Below are 21325 nucleotides of genomic sequence, written 5' to 3'. Positions count from 1 at the left end.
ACTCTTTTGGCACAATTTGGTAAAGTGGGTCCAATAGGATTCATTTTTTCGTAGAGCGTAAAACCTTTGTCAGGTACTTTTTTACTGATTTCAAGCCAAGTAGTTCCTATAACAGGAAATGAGAGAATATCTTTCCGGCAATAAATAACAGAGTGTCTTACTCTCAAATAACCTGGCAGTAATTGAGCTACATAGTAGACCTGGTTGTCTATATTCCTGTAGTTTATTCTAATACACAACATGCAGCCCTGTTAACTCTAGTCATAAAAGTATGTTGACAGAACTTCTAATACTAGACTAACCAATTCCACTCTTTTTGTAGTTATGTATTTTGCTACCATGCATTTAGTGGTTTTAAGAAAACTATTAGACAATAAAAATTTTGATTTGACTTATTTAGGCTTGTATTGTATGTCTAGATTCCTTTTTATCCTCCTGGGACCAAAAGGAAAAGCCAAGTCATACCATGAGATTGGAAGAAGTATAGCCACCTTAATGTCTGATGAGGTAATATAAATGATGTGGTTTGTTGTAACATGCTCTAGTTTGTTACACACAACTTAACTATAGTCTTTTATTACTGTTTTCATTACATCCAAATAGAAAAAAACATATAGAAAAATATTGAAAAAATATAATATATAAAAAGCGTGTTTAAAAAATTGATAACTTTTCCCAACCACTCTTATGTACATCTAAGTAAATAAGTTGTAATTTGAGCATTAAAATAAGGCCTGCTATAGAGGGACATATGTTATAATATATGTTAGTTTGTATGGCTAATCAAAAACCTCCTTTGCAAAAGAAAAACGTTAAAGTAGAAATAAACCAAACTGGACTCCTTACAGTCTAGTAGTTGGATATTGTTTTGTTGAAAATAGTTACCACAGCCATTTTCTATTAAAATAGATATGAAAGAACCACTGCTTTAAGTGCCAGGGTTTTCAAAGGATTTGCATTAATTCTTTATTCAATTTTAGGTATTTCATGACATTGCCTATAAAGCAAAAGACAGGCAGGACCTGATTGCTGGAATTGATGAATTTTTAGATGAAGTAATTGTACTTCCACCTGGGGAATGGGACCCAGAAATAAGGATAGAACCGCCAAAGTCTCTTCCTTCATCTGATAAGAGGTATAGTGTTTTCATATACACTGGCTTGTATTCAATGACTTTCAGCCTTGTGGCGATGATCTACTAAAGACGTAGAGGATGTTTCAATTGCATGAATGTTGTTATATTCACCTTAAATTTGACATTTACAGGAAAAACATGTATGCTGGAGGAGATAATGTACAAATGAATGGAGACACTCCCCATGATGATGGTCATGGTGGTGGAGGACACGGAGACACTCCTGAATTAAAAAGAACTGGACGGTGAGTGACTAGTAGTAGTAGCAGTGGTGAATTTATTTCACATTGTATATTGTTGTTTGAGTGTGATTCTAATGCCATATTGGATTCTGATTACTGTAAGCACTTTACTTTTCACTTTGATGATAGCTGTTTATGATTTTAGCACCAGCAGTGATTTGCTGTTTTTATTGAATAAACCTAATAATATCTGAAAACAGAATGTTTCATTAATGAATGTTTCATTAGTACCTAACACGACATTAGAATCTTGAAAAACCCCAACAGGCAGCAGGCAAACACAGTGCACTACAAACATTGCTTTTGGATCTATCTATTGCAATGTGAAGAGGTAATGTGTATTAGTTCATTTCTGTGCCATTCACTTTAATTGGCACCCAAACACATTTAAGCACTGCACCTCCAATACACAGGTTTTGCAGTGCCACAGGCTGTGCAATGCATTACAGGTGTTGTCGTGGTTTGCTTTAAAAATATAGTGCTAGTCAAATAGATGAGTTGCCCTAATGCAACACAAGTTAACCTGTTATATATTGACCTTTAACAGACTGCATGTGTGCAAGTATGAATGAATGACAAATATTACATTCTTAATCAATGCATAGCAAACTTAAATTGATAGAGTATATATTCACATTCTTGTTAGTGGATAACAAACTGGTTTTATATGTATTGATATTACAATTCTCTTTTGAAACAAGTTTCCTTTAACTTTTGCAGGTTTTGTGGGGGGTTAATTGAGGATATTAAGAGAAAAGCACCTTTTTTTGCTAGTGACTTCTATGATGGTTTAAGCATCCAGTCACTTTCAGCCATGCTCTTCATTTACCTGGGAACTGTGACCAATGCTATTACCTTTGGAGGTCTTCTTGGAGATGCTACAGAAAATATGCAGGTAATGAAATTTATCTGATCTGTTATTACTGGCCCAGTCCTAACATCTTATATTCTAAGGTTCACGCTTATATTGATAGAGGCAGGTATTGTTGATTTGAATTGATAGAGGCAGGATTGTTATTCCTCCTTATATTGGAAACCCATAACTAGTACTTTACCTAATGTATTTGTAGATGCAAAGTGATGCAAAAAATGGCCTTTTCAACACATGCTCCTCCTAGGATTGAAGTATCTACAAGGCCTGATTTATAAAAGCTCTACAAAGCTGGAAAGGATAAACTTTCATCAGTGAACCTGGGTGATCCAGCAAAGTGGATCTGGTCCAGGATTCAAAACATTTGCTAGAAAATAGAAAAAAACTTTGAAGAAATCTATTCCAGGTTTGTTGGATCACCCAGCTTCATTGATGAAAGTGTGTCCTCTCCAGCCTTGGAGAGCTTTATTAAATCAGGCCCACAGTGTGCACTCAGGTACCTTTAAATCTCACTCTTTTGTGTGGTGACTTATCTCAAAGCAGATCAACTATTACAGAGTTACCCTGTCCCTGAAGAGTGCAGGATATCAGGTGCAAGCCACTGAGCCTGATTCCGAAGCTACATGTTTCAGACAATAATTGCACAGGACAAACAGTTGTGCTAATTTCATATGAAAATCTGACATATGTAAAGTGATCACCTGACATTGTTCATCAATCTGTGGTCCATGGAACCATTGATTGTTAACAACTTCTGTTCACTCCTACAGAGGGGAGCACAATGGGGTGCAGATCACCCCAGGCAGCTCACTTCTACCTCATAAGGCATGCACCTCACCTTTCTCTGCAGTCAGCTACAAAACCTGATTATCAGACATACATCTCACATTTACCTTGTCAACAAGCCCCAGAACCTGATCATCAGATTAGATTCTCACCTGCCCCACCTAGAAAACCTATAACTGACCAATAATGTCACTAATTTACCATAACCCTGCCCTAGGAACCTGATTATTGGCCAGGGTTTTCACATATTTTATAACAGCCAGCTACTGGGTATGGTTAACAATATCACATTTCATCTGTTTCTTATCAGCTATCTATAAAACCTTATTTGTGTTTAATGTGCATTTCACTTAACCTACCTTTCATAACCTAGAAACATTATATGTGGCCATGCATTTCACTAGTTTACCATCACCCTTCCTAGGAACCTGATTTGCCAGGGATTTCACCTATTTCATTTAGGCCAGCCATTGAATATAGTTATCATACATACTTCATCTGTTTATCATCAACTAGCTACAAAACCTGTGTTAGTTGTGCACTTCATGTAATTCTCAATAGCCATCACATTACATTATGTGCATGGAACATGTTTTAAATTAGCCAGCCCCAGAACCTAGTTATCAGATTTGCATGTCACCTGCTCCTCATCAGCTCTCCACAGAACCTGATAATTAGATGTACATTTTCCTATTACTCATCGGCTAACCCTCGAACCATATAATCAGACATGTATTTTACCTGATCCAAAGCACTAGTTCAAATAATTTATGCACCTGTCTTTGCACACCTAATTATTTGTACGTGCATCTCACCAATGCCTCATTGGCCAGCCCCATAACCTGTGTCAATCAAATATACATTAATAAATGGACAAGCTCATTTAATGAACAGCACAAGGGTCATAAAAAGAAGTACTGTGAACTCTCTTTCCATATAGTTTATTTAAAATGTACTTAAAATTATGCTAAAGCTACATACACATACGTATATGCATTTACATACATAAACAGTCATGTTCCTCGACATGTAGTAAGCAACTACTATTAGTAATTTGCTTATTAAAAATGTCTTGTGTAAGCAACAAATAAATCTACACTGACCATGAAAACTCATCTATTGTGACAACAGCTGGTTAATATGAACAAAGTAATATTGTTTTTAAACAGTTGGTGCATAAAATTCTTGCATCCTCTTTCCATGACGTTAATAAAAGAAGAGCAGCATGGACATCTCTCTCAAAGATAGCATGCTGTCTCTAATTTAGCTGGAGTCAGGCTTAAATAGGAACTCACATAATTGTTGTTCTTGGTGCCAGAAGTGTTCATGTTGGAAAGAATGGTAGTAAGTAAGCTTTACCATTATTATCGGGGGACCTTAATCTAAGACATGCTATTATTGTAATAAATTCAAGCTGTTCATCCACTTGTTCATTCCTCTGTTATCGAGTAATGCTCAAGTACAAATAAAGGTATGCTACTGGTATATAATATTGTTTTTACAACTTTATTTGAATCATTACTCCTTGAGTGTTCTTTGAGTCTCATAATAATATGTCCACTCATGAAATAATCGTCTTTATAATGAAAATGTATTATGAGTAACCTTTTTTAATTATTAACATTAAAGCATGTTATATTCATTATTTTGTAAAGCAGCATTCTTAAGTTTTTTGAATCTTGTGATTTCATTATACTGTTTAAAGGAGCCTACTGTGCATTCAATTTAAGAGCAGTAATTCTACTATGTGCTCTTACTGAACATCACCGTGCTAAAACTGATTATACCATTGCACAGTCCATATGGCTTTTACATTATTGGCCTATAATATATACTTTATGTAATTTATCTTTGGAATTGAAAGCATTGACCCACTCCAGTCTGGCTTTTAAGTTGCCCAATTCCACTGAAATCGCCCTTACTAAAGTGGCCAATGGACCTCCTCAGACCTAAGTCAAAAGGCAACTTTTCCCTCCTCCTTCTCCTAGATCTTTCTTCTGGTTGTGGTGATTGAATAACATTTCTTGTTAAAATGTTTCACAAATAAACATTGCAAAAACAAAAAAAAAACTTTAAGCCGTAAGAATTTAAATAGATACATAGGAAACATGTATACTGCATGCATCAATGTATACAGTTATAGCTGTACTGGGCAGTGGATGTAAAGTGTGGCAACATAGTTATTACTTTTGCCCTCCAGAGAGGTGTATAAATCCTTTAGAAATTAGGAAAATAAATCCTAGAGTTGAAATTGAACCTAGCAATAAATCTTAGCCTATGCCTAAACTTTAACCTTGAACCTGTGAACAATCCATGTTACTGACATACAATGTTTTTTTTTGTTAATGGAAAGCTGCCCTGAAATGTCAAATGCAACTGATCTAAGGTTTCATTTAATTGGAATATTAGCTAGGAACCCAGCTATGTATACAGAACCTATATATTTACCTCCAAAGAAGGCCTCATTCAGTACAGTTCTTACTTCTAGTGGGCAGACACAATTATAATACAAAGTCAGATCAGTACAAGATGAATCCTCACTGGTTATCAAACTCTATCTCTGAAAACCCAGGTAATCCCAAATTGGGTGCCAGAATGTTGCCTCTGAAGTCCTTCATAGAGAAGGTGAAGGCAGGTAGGTGCTCAATAATAGTTCACATCTCAAAGCCACTTCTGACGTACCTGTCACAGTCATTTATCAATGCTCTAGAAAGTTTTGCAAATGAAATAGCTTAGCTGTTAATTTTTAAAACAATATCAATACTTGCATGTTTGTACTTTTTTAATGTAATTTTGACTGCACTTTTACCTAACCCCTAACACTGGGTAGTATGTTTAAAGTTCATAGCTCCACATATTTTACTACTGATCATGATAAGAAAAAAAATGTCTGTATTTTTGCAGGCTGTGATTAAGGCAGGTTAAGAAATAGGTACACTGTTAAAAATGACACAAACATAGTATAAACCTGTAAAGAGAATGTCCCCACACATTTATTATAAACTATAAAATTGTTCTGCACTAATATATATAAAATATGACGAAAGCTTCATTTTTTTCTTCTCTAGGGTGTATTAGAGAGCTTCTTGGGCACTGCTGTCTCTGGTGCTGTTTTTTGCCTTTTTGCTGGTCAACCACTTACAATTCTTAGCAGTACAGGTCCTGTCCTGGTGTTTGAAAGACTTCTGTTCAACTTCAGCAAGTAAGTTAAATAAATGTGTTTTATCACATGCATGTTAGGCCAGTAAAAAAAGTATTCAAAGGAATGTGCAATTGAAAGTGTTACTATAATATTATCGTAATAATCTGGAAAAAAATATAGTTCCTAAAATTTATGTAAACCCCAACAATGAACGCATTTGCTCCTTTTGTTATGGTAAATATACCATTGAAAGCATTATGTTATATCTGTTTTATAAATGCAAAAAATACCTATTGATCCTAGAGAGATTTAAAAATAACTTTATCCACCTATATTGTTGGAATTATTCTTGTTTTTGATATATGATTTTCACTTATATTAACCTCTGCTTTAAACAGGAACAACATTTCTGTCTCGGGTACTTTTATTTTGCACTTCATGTCTGAATATGTCCATTTTCTTTCAATTTTCTAGAGATAATGGGTTTGATTACTTGGAGTTTCGTTTGTGGATAGGCCTGTGGTCAGCATTTTTGTGTCTCATATTGGTGGCAACAGATGCTAGTTCCCTGGTCAAATATTTCACACGTTTCACAGAAGAAGGCTTTGCCTGTCTTATCAGCTTCATCTTCATCTATGATGCTTTTAAGAAAATGATCAAGTTTACAGATTATTATCCAATCAACTCAGAATTTACAGTCTATGATGTTACATTGTTTAACTGTGCCTGCCTCCCTAAGGACCCAAGTAAGTATTTTCTCTATTTTGATATTAACTAGAGATCACATGTAGCTGAATCAGGCTTTTTATTCTTTAAATATTTATGGATTTAATGTTGACCTGCTGATATGAAATATTGCAACTGCAGAGTTTTGCCCTTTTGTAAAGCAGTATTCCCTTTGTTGTCCTGTGAATAAATTATTTATCTCTGCTTATGTTGAAAACATCTCTGCTTGAGTTTGCATGCTAAGTTTTTCCTAAGCTGATTCTGCAATTGCACCAATGAATTGTATAGTGCAGTAACCTATATGAGTCTTTGTTCATTACACTGCTTTATTTTGAACCAATATATATATATATATATATATATATATATATATATATATATATATATATATATATATAATACTTTTATTGACTATTGACAAAAAAATTACATTGTAATCTTCAGGGTTTTCCTTCACAGGGGATCATGATCATACAGCATGACAGAAAAACAGAATTTTAACTTAGTGGCTTTCTCTCTTTTGGCCCCACAGACCTCAACTTTGGGAGGCCTCTTGGGCTTTCCCAGCATACACACAGCCTGTCCACCTGAGCTGCCAGACCTCCTGCTGCAACTCCCCCTTGACTTAAAGAATTGTTCCTTAATAATATTATTGGCCAGGTGCTCCAGAGCCATCCTTGCCATCCTCAAGTTCTAGCCTGGAAGAGGCATGGAAAGCCTGGCCACCAAATGCTTCCAGGACACTCCGGGCCTAGATCCCAGAAATGCCACAAATCTGCAGTGACACAACTTTGCACGGCTCTAGCTGAAATTTAGCTATATGATGCCTTATTTTCACTATCTTCAAAAGTGTGCTGAGCCCCTACTCCTCGTTTCAGGTCCTTTGAAGCCCCATTGTAGCTACCTTTGTAACGCCTTTGGGCCTATCTCAGGATTCCATATCCCTGTGTAGTTTTGTGTAGATTACTTTGCTTCAAAAATCACTTTGCTTCGACCACATTTAATAAATGAACATGGATAGGATAATTCCTTCAGAACTAACCATAAGGTATCTGAAACTTGTAAACCAGGAGAGAGGAATAAGAACCATTTTTCAAGAAACCAAATGTTTAGCATTTCCGGTTGTGCTACAAAAGCCAATTGAGACTGACCTTTTTATGTGCACTTAAAGTGTGTTTTAATGAGTTGTGCACACATTCCTAGCATTTTTGGTATCAGGAACATTACATGAAAGGGTTTCTCCAAAAGTACTGTATTTATGAAAACTTTGAATATTCAGAATTTTGTATGTAAGACATATGAAAACAAATGTTGCAGTTTTTAAAATGTGTGTTGGGGATATTATACTAAGCTAAAAACATTATGTTGCAGGTAACAGCTCGCTGTTTAATGAGACCACAGGATCACCCCTGGATTTCTTGACTACCACAGAGGATCCAGTAGGTATTCTAAGTGAAAATGAGTACCCCTTCTAAAGAAAAAATACAGGTGCTGTGGTGGAGGCTAGTGTCAGGATTATTCATAATAGAATAAGAGCTCAACTTGGTAGCTCATTGTATTATGCATTTTTAGATATGGCGTTTCATTCTTACGGGTCATATTAGTTACCTTTTTCTGTACTATTATGGTTTGGGCCTGCTAATCACTTGCATGTTTGCACTGAAACATATTATACCAAAAAAACTGAGACGATTTTTACATTGCAACATGCAGTATATCATTGCTACACTGAAGTGCTGTTTATTGCTTCTGTGGAAGTCACTATGTTAATATGCATATAGATTTTGTGAATGGTGCTTCAAAAATAACTGACTTTACTATGGGCTAATCATCTTTATTCTCCTTGACAGCATCACAATTACACCATCGACTGGTCATCTTTGACCAAGAAGCAGTGTCTAAAATATGGAGGCCAGCTTGTTGGCAGAAGCTGTAACTATGTTCCAGATATCACTTTAATGTCTTTCATTCTATTCTTTGGCACATACACATGCTCTATGGCACTTAAGAAGTTCAAAACAAGCCGATACTTTCCAACCACAGTGAGTATCAAAAATACCCAAACAAATGAGGGGTGTAAATACAAGCCTTATGCAGTTTAGTGCTGTGATCCACATTTGCTGTTGTGCATACATACAAGAATGTGAATACATTTTTATTAATTCTGGTTTAGGGTTTTAGAACAGTATACAATATTAGAACATTATATGATGAAAAGTACACATATAATGTGAGTATACCAGCAATATCACTATATAAAATTGTTATTAAAGTAGTGCACACTTGTACTGTCATACAGCAATACATAAAGGTAATGCGTTAAAAACAATAATAAACATATAATGTGATTATGCCAGCAGCATCTTTATCCTGTGATGATTACAGCAGTATACATATAATGTATATATCATAATAAAATAATGTAATAAAATGTAACAATGACAGCAGTGAACACTGTTATAACAGTTATACCAAAAATACACATACTAGTACTAGATATTTAGCTATAGTACACAATTTACCATTTAGGCCAGTATCCCAATGGTAGTTGTGAAATTTAAGGGAACAGTTGTTGTAAAAAAGGGTACAATACATGACAGCAAAGAAAATGAAAAGGGGGCCTTCACGCACAGTGTTAAGATGGGACTATCAGCAGAGGCTATTGATATGTATTTGCATAGAAATATGTGAAAAAAGTTTTATTTAAAAATTGCGCCTGCTCAATACTCATTTCAATGCAAACATACATACATATTAAATCTTGATTTTGTCTGCTTTAATTATAATGATGGATTTTACCCTTTGATATTTTTCCTAATATAGGCCAGAAAACTGATTAGTGACTTTGCCATCATTTTGTCCATTTTGATTTTCTGTGGAATTGATGCTCTTGTTGGGGTTGATACACCAAAGCTGATTGTCCCAAGTGAATTTAAGGTGAGTACAATAAATTAATAGTAAATCTTACAATACTAAATATAAATATTGTGTCATAAATTCTAAATTTTCCCACTATGATCCCAAAAGCCTAATTGCTATATTTGTTACCAGAATAGGAATATAAGGGAATTCTACCAATAAGAATACTTGTTCTATTGATAGTTGTCTATAAGGAGATTTTTATTTTTCCTGCTCACATTCGGTTGTGTTGCAGGGACAGGAGGTAAAGGAATGTGACACAGCCATCTAAAATTGGTCAGTGTTTCAGAACTTAAGATATGATACTCATGCTGTTTGTGTACCAATGTAGAGGTCTTATTATAGATCAGTAGTATTGTTCTCTTCCTCCTGTGTCATTGTTTGTATCATTTGCTATTCCCTTTTTACTGTACAGTGCTTAGTAAAATGTTGGCGCTATAGCATTACTGTTTATTATTATTAATAATGATAATAATAATAATAATAATAATACCAATGGTAAATTTGCTGAAAACAGACTAGTCAGAACCTCTGGATTTTATTTTTATGCTTTAGTGCACAGTGCTAAGGACAAGAGGATTGCACCGTAATATAGTCTGAAACCATTGTGGCTACAATTTGTACTGTTACATTGCATATACTTACACCCCATGGACCATACATCACTGTCACTTACAGTGTAACAAACATAACAAACCTTTATTGGCTGACAATGGTAGCCTAAGATGAATGTCCGAATGTCCAGTCCTATCTATTCTGCATTCCTTTCTGGTGCCCGTGTTAACTTTTGAGGTCACCGTAGCTGACACCAAGTCCTGATTTTTATCACTGTTATAAACCAAAGACTGGCAAAAGTCCTTCATTGGACTGGATTGGCAAAATATTAAAAGTGCAGATTTTCACCTTCGTTGTTGTTATACAACAAGCCTATAGACTTCAACTAAGGTCTTTAAATAGAACAATACTTGTCATGAATAACAATGGTTTGACCCTCATGAAAAATTTTGTTAATACAGAATCAGTAAATTAATTGTTCACCTTACTAAATGTACTACTTTTTTTTCCATTTAAGCCAACAAGTCCACACCGAGGCTGGTTTGTCCCACCCTTTGGAGGAAACCCTTGGTGGGTTTATTTGGCTTCTGCTTTGCCAGCTTTACTTGTCACAATCCTAATATTCATGGATCAGCAGATTACAGGTGTTATCGTCAACAGGAAGGAACACAAACTAAAGGTACATCTTCAATATTTGCTCACTGCATTTCTTCACTTCTTTATTAGAGACCACTGAAATATTAAACAGCATGCTACAGACACCATTTATTTATTTATAGTCAGTCACAGAACTGTTTCCAAGCAGGTAGCAGGGTTATATTACTGAAAAATTCACAAAGAGTTTTCAATTCCATCCTTTGTTGCCCTATGCAAACACTTCTCTTTGCTTGGCAATTACTAAAATCTATTGCAATGTCAGGTGAATGGAAAACTACTACTGTTTTCATTAGTGTTTAAGGTAGCCCTAGCTAACAATACTGACTATTCTCAGATTTTTGAAGCAGTATGTTCATTAAAAAATAACTCCAGGCAAACAATTAGATGCACATATGAAAAACATAAAAAGAGCTGTTTTACATCCAAAAATATTTTTTCTTCTCTGTGTTGGAATTACACATTTCTTCCACACAGCAATGACCAACATAGCAGTTCTCAGCCTGATTAAAACTGAAAAAACTTATTTTTTATTTAATTTCCTCGATTATTTTAATCTAATTTTTTTTTCCTTTTCCATATTTCCATTAGTAGGAGATAAAAAGGATTACAATGTTTTTTTTTTATAGTTCAGTATCATTAAAAGTGTTTTTTTCTCATTATAAATACTTTTGAAACTATTTATACTTGTACATGTATTTGCTCAAAGATCAATGAAGTATCAAATGCACTACACATCTTTAGTGCTGGAATTGTTCAGGTTAAGCAGGATGTAACTGATATGTGAGGTTTGAACATGTTAGGCCTAATGGAAGACTTTTATCATCTGATCCCTAGATCAGTTTCCATGACATTTAGTGATTTAGACTGTTGTAATAGCAGGGAACATAACAAGTAATTTACTGCCACCTAAACATCATTCTACAATAGTTAGAATCATTCAAAGTCCTTACATGCTGCAATATACATCCATTCATTCCCCTAAAAATTCTTATATGTGAAAGGCTATCCATTACTTCCTGAGTTCTCATATGTCTTCTGTGAATTACCCTTTCAGTGTGTACTAGTATTCCATTAATGGAACAATAGGTGCATGTTGCAAGACCCTACTTAAATGACAAATAAGTAGTCGTTATATCTTCTTCACAATCACTGCAAAGTTATTAACTTGTGTTCAACATAATATGAATGCAATCTGTTTTTTAAATCTATTTTAATATTTACTATTGTAATAAAGAGCTGATTGTTTTCTTTTAAGTAAACTATTCCTTTGTCTTCATATACAGAAAGGAGCTGGGTACCACCTGGACTTGTTTTGGGTGGCTGTTCTGTTGATTGTTTGCTCTTTCATGGGTCTCCCCTGGTATGTGGCTGCAACTGTCATCTCTATTGCCCACATTGACAGCTTGAAAATGGAAACTGAGACATCAGCTCCAGGAGAGCAACCTAAGTTCTTGGGAGTAAGGTACTACTTACAAATAAATACATTGTTGGAAAAGGGCCACCCATGGGGAAAAAAAAAGCTTAAACCCCACCCATGCATTTCTGAGTTTTGACTGCCATACTATTTATCTTTAACCTCTGAACCAGATCTGTTCCCACTAATATAGTAGTTCCTAAAATATATAAATCCATTGTCAACATGCTCCTTGATGTAGCACAAAACAGTAAGACATATTGGTTATGTCATGGCTTTTCTACATTTTACTGTTTAAAAACAAGGCTTCCCCAGTGCTCCATAATTATTCCGTATGCCTTTTACCTTGCCACAGCATACAGACTACTGAGGCCGTGTGTTTGTTCCTGTGTGTGCAGGGAGGCTGCTCTACAGTTAAATGATGGCACCATATATTCTAACTGCTTGTGTCATAAAATTAGTAAACACTAATTCTAGAACACACATTCATGTTTTACATTCATGGCCACTATTAAACTGTATAGACCAATAAACAAATCAAAGAAGGAATGATTTCATGTTTTACACTGGGGAGATTTCCTTTTATTTTCTGATCAAGAGACACAGTAACAAGTGAAAAAGAAAACTCTCCATCACTTAGACAGATGTCACTGGAGCAGTTATTTCCAATGGAAGGTTTCCCCTCATCTCTTGTTTAGGAGACAGTGATCTACACTTTTGTGACAGTGGTTATCAGTACCAATAGGGATAGGGAATCTATCTAACGGGAGCATAAGCATGAAAAAAGCGTGACAAAGGTTCAAGTCCTTACCCACACTGCCCAAAATTTAAAACAAAGTTTTGTCTATATTTTTTAATAAACTAATATTTTATGTTATGTCATGGAATTATGAAGACCAGAGTGTTAACCATGTGATGTTTGTTACAGGGAGCAGCGACTTACAGGTATTATGGTGTTCATACTGACTGGTATATCTGTCTTCATGGCACCCATATTAAAGGTAACTATATATCTGTCATTTTTCAGACTTTTTTTGCAGATAGTTACAATATATTAATGTCTGGCAATTCTGCCTTTCCATTTTGACAAATATTATAAAAGCATATACAGATGCCTAAACATAATTTTAACTAAGATATATTAAGGGAAACCTCACTTTTGGACTAGATAAGATAAATCAAAGTTATTTTAAACTACAACTTGTTTTGTTTGCAGTATTCCCAGTAACTGGTATAAAATGTGCATTATAACTAAAAGAAGAGGAAATGGGATAGCTTAATAAAAGAGGTAGCCGGGTTAACATAATTGGAGCTGGGGATTTTGCCCACCCATGCCTGGAGATATATGACCTTTCATTAAACTGCTGAACAAACAATAGCCAAGTATGTGGTATCGCTCCAGTGGCATGTAACAAGTTATTGGAATCTGTACTACCAGATACCTATGTTTTTGTTCCCAGTTCATTGTTGAAAGTATTAAGGACTCTCTGTTCCAGCTCTATTTGCCTTCTCAGTGAGGGAGGTTGATTTACCCAAAGTGATCAGTGTGTTTCTATTATATATTGTATTTTTCAATGTTGTAATGGCTCCAAATGTTACATTCTTCAAGTAGTTGCATTGTAGGCCAAATGTCCTGATGATTTTTGTTGTAAATATATCAAATATTCAAGAGGCATGTGATACAGATGTATGTCATTTTAGGTTTACATCACTTTTTAGATGAACTAGTTCTGCAACTGAACATTTTGTCAACATTTACCCTGAGATACTGATGTGATTGCACAGGGCATCATTACAATCATGATGGTATCTCCAATATTCCCACACTGAATGTTATGGCTCCCTCTGTCCATGTGCTGCCTTCTATGTGTTTTTTTGCAGTTGTTTTCCCATCTACATGGGAACCTAACTCCATCACACTGCAGCAAAGCATCCAGTCCCATAAAAGAAATGTAATTTTACTTCCTGTGCTGATGACATCATTGTCACTTTGTGAGAAAGTGAGAGAAAATGGCCACAGAGCACAGATATACAACTAAAAAAACTTGCAGAGGATCTTACCTTTCCATCTAATAGTAAACTCTTTTCCTTAAGGCACATTGGATGATCATGTTGCTGGTGACAACACTCCAGATCATTTACCTTTTGGTGGGGAGTTCCTCTTTTTATGGTCTACCAGTGTAGCATTGCTTTTTTTTTACTGTTTCCCCACCAGTAAATGAGACCCTGCAGCATTCTCAGTAATCAAGGTTAAATGAAAGACTCTCCCGGGTTATTCTGCCTCTAGTTATAGCTTGCCAGCATCAGAACTGCCCAGCTGACCTGGCCCTAACATAGCCCCAAACTACTTTTAAAAACCTTATGATACAATAATATAAAAATGTTCATATTCTTCCCATTCTATCCATAACCGAAGTATAAATGTTTTGATGATTTAACACAAATCATAAATGTTTTAGAGGTTTAATTGCATAGATTAGGTGAGTGTTAAGATTTTGGTGAACAAGTTTTGTAGTTGTCTAATTCTTTATTGTGATTGCGTTTGTGTCTTTACTGTAAAATGTTTTGTGTTTCTTTTAAAAAAGACTTTTCAAATTAAATGACAAATTAAATAACTAAGAGTATAATGGTAATGGCAAATCACTATATTACTGTATTGCGTTCACATAGGGAGCTGTAAATGATCTGACACTGCCATCTAATGGTATACCCAGAGATTGCAATATTTTACTACACCACAGTCTCAGAGCAGCCTTTTGGAGATTTTAAAAAATCATTTTAAACTGCCATACATAATGAACGTATGTATTAGTAAAAAATAGTAAAAAAAAAATCTGGCATAGTATAATGGCCTAGTATAATGCAAATAATGTAATTAAATGTACCTGACGTGTTCTATACAGTTTTGTTGCCAAGATCTTGGGGATTTGGCAAGAGGCTTAATTAACTTATTGTGAAAAGTAATTTCTGCTGCACTTGGGAGTTAGTGATCTCACAGAACACAGAGAACACTAATGAGATGCCACAGAAATTAGAACTTGCGGATCAAAGGACACATTTTAATTATCTTTTTAAAGAGGAATTCTAGTGACTTTTTCTTTTTATTCTAGACACCATTTCACAAAAGTTTACAAGATTTTGCTCATATTAAGGCTCCCAAAGGTTGCAATAGAAAATATGCCTATTCAGGAAAAAAACACAATTTGCATATACAAGTAAAGCATATATGGTGTGGAATAGGAATAGTTCTTGTGATCATTAAATGTGATGTGATCGAAGTCATTTTGTCACCTGACGTGACATGCTTATTGTTCAGCTAATGATAGGAGATGCTGCATAGATCATTATGTTATATATAACAGGGCACAAAAGAAAATAAGAAATATCCAACTAGATGTTTTGGAGTTTTTTTGCTAAGATTGTTTACCACACATTTTGAGTCTATTGGCCATAAGATAACCATAAGATATAACAATGACTGTCCATTTCTTTTATTTGGCAATGAAAATGTTGATGTCATAAATATTTTTTTTCTGATTATATTAGATCATAATTAAACTTTTTGTGACAAGGCTGTGTCTGTCACCAGGACAGACAGTGAGTGAAAATGGTATCCCAAAAACATGGAGATTTCCCATCACTTTGTAACCAAAGAATGTTGTAATTTTAGGGACATAAAGTTATGGGAGACAACAGTAAAAACCAGGGTTTTATGCCGTCACTACTAAAAAAATCCAATTATTATTTTGAAAATGGTTAAGGTCTTGAACTTAGCAGGTTAATAAATTGATCTAACTTTTATGCATGTCATATTTTCTAGTTCATTCCCATGCCTGTCCTGTATGGCGTCTTCTTATACATGGGTGTGGCTTCACTCAACGGAGTACAGGTATGGCGTTGGTAACATTTTGTAACTAGTGTCCATTTTATACACTCCCACCATGTAGTATGCATGTTTATTGTCTTTCCACCATTTAAGTGGAATTCAGAAATCTCATACTCAGAGTGGTCAAAAGAAGTTGTGTAGCCTCCTGTGTCTTCTGTTAGCTCTAGCTGCACAAGTGTAAAACAGGGTGATGAGGAGGGTGCATCCAATGAATGTTCTTAGGCATCTATGGACTGCAACAAAAGTAAATTGGCTTAAACACAACTGTTTTATTATGTTTTTAGAAAAAGGTTTCTATCTATTTCACAAATCATTCATGTACAGATCACTGAATATGCCAGATATGCTTTTTGATGAGGAGACCTCGAAAAGGCCTATTTAAAGGCTCTTACACATTGGAAGATTTTTTTATTTCAATTTTAAATTCAATAAAATGATCAAAACTGGGGGAATCTGAAAGATACATAAAATCTACCTGTGAATGATATGTGCAATGTTTTTTGGGCTTTCAACCATTTGATTACTGATCTGAAAAAATCTCAAAATTGATAGTGGATTGGCTTGTATCTAGTAGACCTTTACTTTTCCTAAGGTTTATTTTAATATTGTCTTGAATATAAATTCAGAATAACAAAAACAACTATTCTTTCACTAGTATGTAATTACCAGAAGCAGATCCTGAATTTTACTATAATCCTTTTTCACACTTTTAATTCATCAAAAACATTACAATGTAAAATACTTGATCTCCACAGAGGTTAGGAAAACATCTCATTGCTTTCTTGGTAAAAGCATGTATTTTTTGGGGTGGAGGTGAGAACTGCAATAAAAAGAAGTTGAAGACATTTTAAGTCTGTTAGAAGGACATCAAGTTGCTGATGTAGGATCTTGCTGTGACCAAAAAAAAAAAAATTAGAAAGAGCTACTACCCTGCACTGTTATACCTTCCGTCCCTTGCTCAGAGGGTCATATTTTTTATAACATTCTTTTCTATTTTTCTCTCCATTTACTGTAGTTCATGGACCGCCTGAAGCTTCTTTTGATGCCAGCCAAGCACCAGCCAGACTTCATTTATTTACGCCATGTTCCTCTACGCAGGGTGCATCTCTTTACTTTCATTCAGATCTTATGTCTGGCACTTCTCTGGATTCTAAAATCTACAGTGGCAGCTATTATATTCCCTGTAATGGTGAGTTCATGTAAAAGATATAACGTTAAAGCATCAAAGCATGTCAAACTGCAAAGAACAATTTCTTTGAATTGTTACCTTGAAAAAAGTTTTATGTTTTTAGATAAAGTAGGAGTAACTTTTGAGCATGTCAGTTTTCACAAACTTTATATTATAATATTTTGAGGTACCTGTGAGCACTGGAAAATAATAGTATTGATTAGGATTATGGTAATGATAAGGTTCATTTTATTTTTATTATTAGATATATTTTGTATATAGAAGAACTAATTATAAAAGAGGCTGGAACCTGTATATTCTTGTTTTAAATACTTGTATTTATATAGCACCAACATATTACCCAGCACTTTACAAACTCCATTGTTATATCATTACCTGTCCCTTAAAAGGGCTCACAATGTAGGGCCCCTTCTATAGTCATATGTCATTAAGACGGTCTAAGGCCAATTTTGAGGGGAAGCCAAATAACTGCATGTTTTTGCGATGTGGGAGGAAACTGGAATGTCCGGAGGAAATCCAGCCAAACATGGGGAGAAAATACAAACTTCTTTTAGATAGTGTGCTGGCCTAGATTAAAACCTGTGACCTAGTGCTGCAAAGTGAGAGTGCTAGCCAATAAACCAATTGTGCTCCGTGTCAGAGGATTGTAATGTGCAGTCCGTTAGGTCAATAAATCAAGAAAGGGCAGTGCCACCAATACTGATAGAGTGTAGGGTTTGGTGTAGAAGAGGGTGGTCAACCATTCTATATATATAATATATACAAACTATATAACAGGAGGAGAAGAGGACCCTGCCCAATTGTACTTACAAACCCAGGTGGTGGAGCCTAGTATACAGTAGGTTGATGAAATAATTCTAATACATGATGGTTATACGTAGAGGAAGATGGGCAGAGGTGGGTTTTGAGTGTTTGTATAAAGGTGGTAAAGGTAGCAGCAAGCCTCATGGGTTGAGGTAGGGAAATCCAGAGGAAAAAAAAAATCTTGAAGCCATGCGTAGTAGGAGCTTATGAGAGAGGAAGTCATTGATAGGTCATTGAAGTGGCAGAGAGAGATGTTAGTGGTGTAAAGATTTTTGTATAAGGTCAGAAATTTAAACAGGACAAGAATTGTGGAGTGTTTAAAAACAAAAAACAAAACAAAGCACAGCAGCTTGAATTTAACTCCAAAGGAAACTGGAAGTCATTGCAGAGATTTGCGGAGAGGGGTAGCAGATAAGGAGTTAAAATATATACGTGTAGACTTAATTTTAGTGATAGGTTGTACAGGAAAGTGTTCGGTTAGTGGAATATAGATAAAAAAAGTTGGTGCAATAGTTGAGGCAAGAGTTAATATGGGCATGTAGGAATTTGATGGTCCCTGGTGATAGGAACAGGAATATTCTAGAAATATTCCACAGGTGGATATGGCAGGACCGGTTGTGTGCTCCAGATTTACGGAGTAAAGGAAAATTCAGAGCCAAAGGTGACACCAAGAATGCCTGTTATTTAAAAAGATAGTAAGGGATAAGGGGGTAATTAGTTTCGTTTTACTTTGTTTTTCTAAGGTAAGTTTCAGGTTTAAAAGTGGTTTGCAACATCCAGTTGGTTACATTAATGAACCAGTAGAGGACAGATAGAGTGTAGGATTTGAAGTAGAGGAGGGAGGTCAACAGAGTCAAAATCATAGAAATCTAGGAAAAGAAGAAGAGACAGGTCCCCTTGTGACTGTGCTTTGGGAAGGTAATTTGACAATGTTTAGAGAGCAGTTTCAGTTGAGTGTGCAGGTTAAAAGCCAGACTGAAGAGTGTCCAGTAGTGTGTTTGAGTTAGGAAATCATGTCGGTCTTTTTAAACAAAGTAGTTTGATGACATATGGAAGAAGGGGAATGTAGCTAGAGATTAGGAATGGGTTAAGGCAGGATCACATGGAGTGGGGGAGTGGATAACAAGTAAATCAAAGAGGACTGGGTGAAGTGGACAGATAGTTGAAAATGGAGAAGCAACAAATTGCATCTGGAATGGTCTAGAAATAAGAAAAATAATAGAAATAAGAATGATAGGCTATGCTATCTTTGTTGAATAAACCTCAGTCAATAAAACACTGTTATACCCCATGTTAGCGTCACCTTCTCAATAAAATAAAGTTAATATTTAAATGTTTTCGATTAGCATCCATTTACTAACCTAATGCTGTCATCACAAATAATTATAGCCACAGGTTATTTTAGTCACCTAAAGACTAAGTATACCATTTACACATTTTCAGTTAGTAATATTTTTGTTACTAAAAGACCTGCTGGACAGCATTTTAGCGGACAGAAAGTGAGGGAAACTTGGGACTTTTTAAACAGCAGTAGATGGAAGGCTTCTCTGAAATGAGCCATTTAATCAATATTGCCATAACCATGACTTGGATAAATGAAAGCTTGCACAGACATACTGAGACTGGCAATACACAGAACAATTTGCCCATTGGATTGAATACTGTATTCAATAAATTTCCCATACTGATCATAAATTGTTTCTAAACTTTTAAATTAGGTCAGCCTAAAGTAATTGATATTGAATGTAGAATCAAAGTCAAACTAGTTGATCAGGTCAGAAATTGCTATGAAATATACTGGCATCTGACAGTTCAAGATTTTTTAGGGGCATGACCACATATGCCTATTTTCATTAATTGAGAGATTGAGTGAAATTTAAATAATCGATTTGCATTCTGACTGATGTTGTAGAATCAAATGTGCGTTGATTGTGATGTGTGAGTGCAATTAATTGATTTTCAGTCAACTTTATATTAAACAAGTGGCTTGAATTTAAAAAAAAAGGTGATTTTGTCTATGGATTTGTGTTTTTACAATAGCTGTAAATCTCAACTCTTTTATCATTGTCTGTGTCTTCAGGAGAATGCTTACATCTTTTCCAACTGCCCACTGTTTCTCCAATTACAATCATCCACTTGTGCTTTTGCAGATTCTTGCTCTTGTAGCAGTAAGGAAAGCCATGGACTACCTCTTCTCCCAGCACGACCTCAGCTTCCTTGATGATGTCATCCCAGAAAAAGACAAGAAAAAGAAGGAAGATGAGAAGAAAAAGAAGAAGAAGAAAGGAAGCGTGGACAGTGACAATGATGATGTAAGATAGCAGTTTCCTAATTCATGATGCATAATACAGTGTTCTCTTTATTCCTAAATTTGAATACAGTTTAATCCAAGTTTAATACAGGTTTCTCAGTCTAAGTAATTAAAAAGCAGAAAGGAACCAAAAAACAAGACCGAACTGACAGGAACAAATATCTTCTTTGTGAGGCTCCTAGGTAGGGGTGATATCACACTTCTTCCGACTTGACCAGGAGGAATATAGAGCAGCTGAAATATTGTCAAAGTCCGCTCTTACAATGGACTGGAGTGTTTTCTCTACTTCAAAAAATGGGTGTAAGGTAAGTATAACTCTCTAACTTTTTTCCTCAAAGGTTTAAAAAGATATGAATATAGAAACCATATCAATGCTGAAAATATATGGAATGGTAATTATTTTACTAGTTTAGTTGATGGAATTTATCTAGATACACTACTAATGTCAGTACTGTACTGATTTACTGGTATTGCATTTGACTGTTCTTTCACCTTGGTAGCAGGGCAATTGTGCATCCATTTCCCACTGGGTAACAAACATTGTATGTGAGAACTTAATACAGCTTGAACAGTTCACCTTTATTTCACCCTTTCTAAATGTGTAGCAAGTTATGTCACAGTCCATTACAATGAACATATTACCCATTCTAAAATTCAAAATGACAATGTCAACTGTTTGGATGATTAT

The 21325-nt window shown here is 35.1% G+C and overlaps 1 protein-coding gene across 9 annotated transcripts in view; it reads left to right on the top strand.

Annotated features, from left to right (window-relative positions):
- The window catches only part of SLC4A4 (solute carrier family 4 member 4), a 138804-nt gene that overhangs the window by 105945 nt on the left and 11534 nt on the right, over positions 1–21325 (top strand). For all 9 annotated transcript variants that reach the window (XM_072405361.1, XM_072405358.1, XM_072405365.1 and 6 more), the window contains 15 exons: positions 420–507; positions 981–1135; positions 1267–1380; positions 2098–2272; positions 6103–6236; positions 6651–6922; positions 8274–8341; positions 8753–8944; positions 9726–9839; positions 10894–11055; positions 12317–12495; positions 13376–13448; positions 16268–16336; positions 17349–17522; positions 20477–20638. In XM_072405361.1, the coding sequence (XP_072261462.1) occupies positions 420–507; positions 981–1135; positions 1267–1380; positions 2098–2272; positions 6103–6236; positions 6651–6922; positions 8274–8341; positions 8753–8944; positions 9726–9839; positions 10894–11055; positions 12317–12495; positions 13376–13448; positions 16268–16336; positions 17349–17522; positions 20477–20638 (2131 nt within the window). The remainder of the gene's footprint in view (positions 1–419; positions 508–980; positions 1136–1266; positions 1381–2097; positions 2273–6102; positions 6237–6650; positions 6923–8273; positions 8342–8752; positions 8945–9725; positions 9840–10893; positions 11056–12316; positions 12496–13375; positions 13449–16267; positions 16337–17348; positions 17523–20476; positions 20639–21325) is intronic.

The sequence above is a fragment of the Pyxicephalus adspersus genome, chromosome 3 (assembly GCF_032062135.1).
Source record: "Pyxicephalus adspersus chromosome 3, UCB_Pads_2.0, whole genome shotgun sequence".
In the NCBI taxonomy this organism is placed as follows: domain Eukaryota; kingdom Metazoa; phylum Chordata; class Amphibia; order Anura; family Pyxicephalidae; genus Pyxicephalus; species Pyxicephalus adspersus.
Note: the sequence above shows the minus strand (reverse complement) of the source record. Positions and strands in the feature narration are given on the sequence as shown.